The 6069-nt window shown below is 36.7% G+C and overlaps 1 protein-coding gene across 17 annotated transcripts in view; it reads right to left on the reverse strand.

Annotated features, from left to right (window-relative positions):
• Positions 1–4827, reverse strand: part of ttn.2 (titin, tandem duplicate 2) — a 191712-nt gene extending 186885 nt beyond the window's left edge. For all 17 annotated transcript variants that reach the window (XM_063006067.1, XM_063006078.1, XM_063006077.1 and 14 more), the window contains exons 1-3: positions 4612–4827; positions 2267–2370; positions 562–765 (exon numbers count right to left, since the gene is read on the reverse strand). In XM_063006067.1, coding sequence (XP_062862137.1) covers positions 562–765; positions 2267–2357 — 295 coding nt within the window. In that variant the 5' untranslated portion in view covers positions 2358–2370; positions 4612–4827. The remainder of the gene's footprint in view (positions 1–561; positions 766–2266; positions 2371–4611) is intronic.
• Positions 4828–6069: the final 1242 nt, after the last annotated feature.

The following is a 6069-nucleotide window of genomic DNA, read 5'->3' on the forward strand; positions in this document are numbered from 1 at the left end:
TCCAAAACAACTAGTGATGGGCAGAGTGAATGTACTGTTACTCATTGAGCAAGCCTTCTTTTATAGTGACACTGAATAAAACAACCTGGCTTATTTAACTTCAGCAAAGAAATTTGACTTATCTCAAGTGAGTCAAGTGCACTCTGTGTAAAAATGCAAGTATAATATGATACATGAATATGACTTTATGAAAATTGCTCCTTCAAAACTGCAATACGCAATAATTTGGTGATCTAAGAGGTGCACTTGTCAGTGTGCTCTCAGTGCTGGTTCCAAGCCCATATAAAATAAGAAGGGTTGCATCAGGAAAGACATAAAATTGGCATAAAACTGTGCCAGATCAGCTATGCGGACTTGATGCAGTAAGCGATAAAAATAGTAGCAGAAAGAAACAAAGCTTGTATGAATCAGTGAGACAATTGTTTTGCTCCCCTACTGTTTAACTTTTTTGTTAAACAAAAAGACATTTTAAAGTTGTATTTCTTTACAAGGTGTTTTTTGCAGTGTGTGCTTATATAACCCCTATATGCAAATAAAAAGATATTCCTGATATTCTCCTACCTGTAACCAGAAGTTCAGCGGTGCTAGTGGCTTGTCCAGCGCCATTGGTGGCTCTGACAGAAAATCTTCCACTGTGTGCGACTGTCACGGCGGGGATTCTCAGAACAGCGCGGCCTTCGCTGAACGAGATCTGAGCGCCGGGCAGAGCGGCAGCAGTAAGAACCTGGCCATCACGAAACCAGCTCACCTCAGGAACTGGATTACCTGTATGGTAGAGGGTCAGATTAATAAGAGCTCTGTTGGTTGTAGTATTGTTGGTTACTAGCAATGTAATTAAAATTCTATATCTACAATTTACATCTTAATAGTTCCAACATGCTATCCCTAAAGATTTATTTGCCAACATGCCACCTTTTGATGGGTGGCCCTTTAACAAGCTTTTGATTGTGCCTCAAAAATTGGCTAACCAAAAAAAAACAAAAAACACTACTGGCTAGCCAGGCATCTACACAGACATGGTCTAATATTCTGGGAAAGGAAGGGGGCTGGAGTGGCTGAAACCCTGCAATGGATTGGAACAGTGTTCTTGTGAACAGTGTTTCCAGGACAAATTGATTAATGAAAATAAAATACAAAATAAATGAAATGATTTGGATGATTTGGGATTATCTGTGTTTTGTTAGTCTTATTTATACACATATACACACTTATGCACTTATACAGCTATACATATGTAGTACATACATTCATCAATTAATTTATAGGCTACACCAACCATTCAGACTAACTTCAGGGTGTTAAACAATTATTGACTGTACCCCTCTGTATAACATTTATCAGTCAACCCTCATAGGACCAACACTGACCAGGTGTTATTTGGGTGGTGGGCCATTCTCATCACTGCAGTGATCCTAACACGGTAAGAACATGGTACTATGTGGTGTTCTAGTGTAAGTGTTTTAGGTGCAGCAGTGTTGTTGGGATTTTAAAATACTGTTTAAACTGTTTAGAGCTATTTTCTTTTTCATGCACAGTGCGTGTGGGCACTTTCTGATCACAGGACACTGTTGGCTTTACTTTTGGTTGGAGCTTTATTCTCCTCGCAGAATTGACACAGAGGTGTTACATTTTCCCAACACTACTGGGACTTTAAAAAGCAATGTTTTACAAATAGGTACTGTGGTGCAGTGGTTACACTAGCCTGCCGGTGCTATGGGCTGGCTGGGTGTTCACACAGAATTAAAGAATCAAATTAAAAAATTTTTACAAAAGTTTCATTTAAAATTAATCAAATAACCTGTATTTTACAGTTATTAATATTCTACACTGCAATGTGTATTTATTCATTCTCTTTTAAATGTAAGACCCAAAAAACTTTAAGTAAAATTACTACAACTAAAATAAAACTATAAAAAACATAACTAAAATATCACTTAAGAGTGAATAAAACTGAAAAGAGCTACAAATATACAAAGTACAATAAACAAAAAACCAACTTTGATTTGAAGCTAGTTGTAATAGAGATGGGTAGCTATGAGTTAAAGGCTTTGCTCAAGGCACCAACAGTGGTGTCTTTTGAGGCAACCATTTTTTTTAAATAATAATTTCCATTAAAAAAATATATTTGTATAAAAGCAATGTGCTATTTTTATCTGAAAGTTCAGTAAAGTTGGCACTCAAAGATTTAAGATGCAGTTTAATACCATTCATCAGTGACAATTTACCAGCCACGTTAGCAAGAATAATGAAAATGTAGCTTCCTTACCACTAACTTGAGCTTCGAACGTTGCAGCACTACCCTCAAGTGCCACAACGCTCTGAAGCGGCTGTGTAAACGTTGGCGCCTGTGTTGTCATGCTGATAGGCACCCTGAGGAGAACACAAACAACATAGCACTAATTACCAACTCGCACTTAAGAGTCAACTGCAGTTATTGGAAAACGAACGGTTCCAGGTGGCGTATTTTTAGATGCTCGGGATTAAGCATAGATATGACTCTGCAGCAGCTGGGGTAGTTTGACACTTGAAAGATCATCAGTTCCTTGCGGCCTGGTGCTAGGCCTCAGACCTCACTTCCACTGACAGCTTACTGACATGACAGTAACAACTGGTGACCAACCTGCCCCCCTCACCAGCAGCCACTGGTTTATCTGTCACCTCGTTTACAATGACTTTTTACTTCTCACCTTCCAACAGTGTATACATCAGACACAGTGGGTTCAGTTTTCACTGATTTTGTTTTAAATTTCCAAATAATTTAAGAATCTCTGAAGCTATTAGTTAGTCAGCAAATTCAAAATCAGCACGTTTATAGAGACAAATCACAGATATTTATGTTTGCATTATGTTAGTATGATTTGAATTAATTCACTAAACTATGTGCATTTATACGTATATAAATTTACTATAAAAAAATGAAATAGAATTGTACTGAATTATACAATTTTAACATGATTTTTGTTCTTCAAAAAAGGGATAACCTTACCTAAAAATATTTATATTAATAAATAAAAATATATTTTCAGGATTAATTAAAAAAAAAAAAAAAATTCCATAATTCCACTTATACTGAACATTGACTTCTTAATTGTTAACAAAAAAGAGAAACAATGCTTTAAAAATGTAAAAATAAAAAAGAGGAATCCTTAATTTAGAAATAATGAGCGGGTGAAGTACCATATTTAATTTAAGCATCATTTAAAATAAAAGGGGGGAATTGTGCATGGTTAGGTACAAGTGAATTTACTTTGTGTTCCATCGTGTACCAAGAGGGATTTTATAATCAGCTTTTAAAGAGGCTTGGCAACCACACATGACCTTTACCTAAAATAGCTTGTCTGGACATACCAAAATCTAAAAAGCTGATCAGGGTGGGACTGTAGCAGTAAATATAACTATAATAAATTCAATATTTGAATACTCATTTTATTAAAGCATATTTCTGTCATTAAGTTGCTTAAGTTTAAGTCTAAACTTCACATAACACAGCTGATTTCGTTTCAATATGTACTTGTATGTAGCTGAAATGACAATAAAACCTCTCTGACTCTGACTGACTCTGACTCTGATAAGCATAACATTTTAGTCCAGATCATGTTCTATATACATCCTTATTATATCAAAAGATCAAGAAAGCTTTCAACAGCTAGCATTACAAATCTTTATTAAACAAAAAAAACTGCATTAAACGCTGTCCTATAACTATCCTATTTTTAGCAAACCAACCAATATAACTCATAATAAAATAAGCAATAAAGCAACACTTTCAGAAATCATAGTACTTTTACTTGTCACTGTTGTGGGTCCCCATAAGTGTTAAATATGTTCACCCTAATTATGTATCTTTTTACATTACATGGTAAAGTCATTCTAGTGTAGGACCTTTAAACCTCATTCAGGATACATTTTGGACGCCTGTTGTGCTGTAGAACTTTTAACATACACATTTCCATGTAAATGATTTATGCTAAAGCTACACAATAAATATTCAGAAAAACCATTTAACAACCAGCAAGAATATTTTTATTGACACATACTGCATAAATAATTGCCATTCCCTTCTCCAACAAAATCAAATCACACATAAAAAGTCACATAAATTTATAGAAAGTTTACATTGCAGGACCTACACAGGTTAAGTAAAAATACTTCAAGCTGTACAAACTTCCTTAAAATGTAAGTCTCAGAGTTACAAAAGGCTGCATCTAAAAATACATCTGCCCTGCTTGATTGACAGACACCATGTGGCGCATAGATGGAGGCGCAACTGATAGCCCTGCCACTGATTTCCTTAAAAAGACATTGCAGCAGAGTCAGGACACCACTCTAATGCTATCACAGGCTATTCTTGGCTTTTTTCAAATCATCGCACCATATAATAACCTTGAAGCACAAATTGTCTAAATTAGATCTCAAAAATAAATTAATATCTATGAAAAACATCATATCCGTTATAAGCCAATATCAAGTTCTACATAGAAGAAACTACATACAGAATGTCAGTTCTTTCAATAATATTTGTATTTCTTTTGCAAAAAAAAACACACCATAATCAGCAAAATGAATAGCATAGAGCCAGGACACGGGCAAAAAGGTACCAAACGTACTTACTTGTTTCCACAAGAGTGCCTTGAAATGTAGGGACAGAGCCCACTGAGATGTTATCTTCACAAATAAACTTCCTATCCAGAAACGTTTTCCAAAAATCCAATGTGAGAACGGTTGGACCTCAGGAATATTCCCAAAAAACAAAACTACACAGGTTGCTGTCCGTGTAGTTTTGCTTTTTCCCCCAAGCAATCCCTACACCCGAGGCAAGGCTGGGAATGCTCCAACTGCTCAGAAGTGCTAACACACAACTTTTACTTTATATACCTTGGGGCCCAGTAGCATCATCAGCCCACTGCCACAGCCTATTGGTCAGCTGGGCATCATGGGAGATGGAGGCTTTTTTATGCAAGCTCACACCCATCAGTTACTTAATGCTGCCCAGGACAGGCGGGGAGAGGATGCTCACCAACCCCCCTCCCCAAAATCAACATACTGACAAGTCGTCTTGTTGGACTTAAGATAAAGCTCAGAGCTCTACATTTAATCTCAAAATTAGTGCAGCATCAAGAAAACAGCTTTGAGTCAGACATTTTTACTGAAAATGAAATTGATATATATGGAAATGACACAGAGACTGTTCCGGTCAATCAGATCAGGGGTCCCTCTCCCCTTACACAAACTGTAAAGATGACACAAATGCCGACCCCCCAAACAGATTCACTTGTCTGGTTTGCTTTAGCTTTAGTTTGCTCAAATGTGACTCAATAAATGTAAATCTGTTTTTTTTAAACTACAGTGATCATGAGGGGCTGTACAGAGGGGTTTCATAATGTTAGAATAGATATAGAGGCAAAGTTAAAGATAGGTAGTGAGTAACACTAAAATAATTCATGTGTAACATATGGTCCATACAGTGTGATAAATGACATAAGTTTATGTGTCCAGTTCGATTATTATTTTTTTTATTTTAAATTAGTCCACAGTTGCTTCTTAATATGAACAACTTTTAATACAATGTATTAAAACAATAAAAATAAACTAATAATAATAAATAAGGGCAGATGGAATACTTTTATTATTTATGGCTTTAACATTTAAAATGTTTAATCCTTTCAGAAACATTTTTGTTTAATTATATAGTTATATAGTTATAAAGGTTTTATTTATTTATTAGGATTTTAACGTCATGTTTTACACTTGGGCAGCACTGTCGCTTCACAGCAAGAAGGTCCTGGGTTCGATCCCCAGGCGGGGCGGCCCAGGTCCTTTCTGTGCGGAGTTTGCATGTTCTCCCCGTGTCCGTGTGGGTTTCCTTCGGGAGCTCCGGTTTCCTCCCACAGTCCAAAGACGTGCAAGTGGGGTAAATTGGAGACACTGAATTGCCCTATAGGGGAATGGGTGTGTGTGTGTGTGTGGGTCTGCCCTGCGATGGACTGGCACCTCGTCCAGGGTGTTGTTGTGTGCCTTGCGCCCATTGAAAAGCTGGGATAGGCCCCAGCACCCCCTGTGACCTAATTG

The sequence above is a fragment of the Trichomycterus rosablanca genome, chromosome 12, assembly GCF_030014385.1.
Source record: "Trichomycterus rosablanca isolate fTriRos1 chromosome 12, fTriRos1.hap1, whole genome shotgun sequence".
In the NCBI taxonomy this organism is placed as follows: Eukaryota; Metazoa; Chordata; class Actinopteri; order Siluriformes; family Trichomycteridae; genus Trichomycterus; species Trichomycterus rosablanca.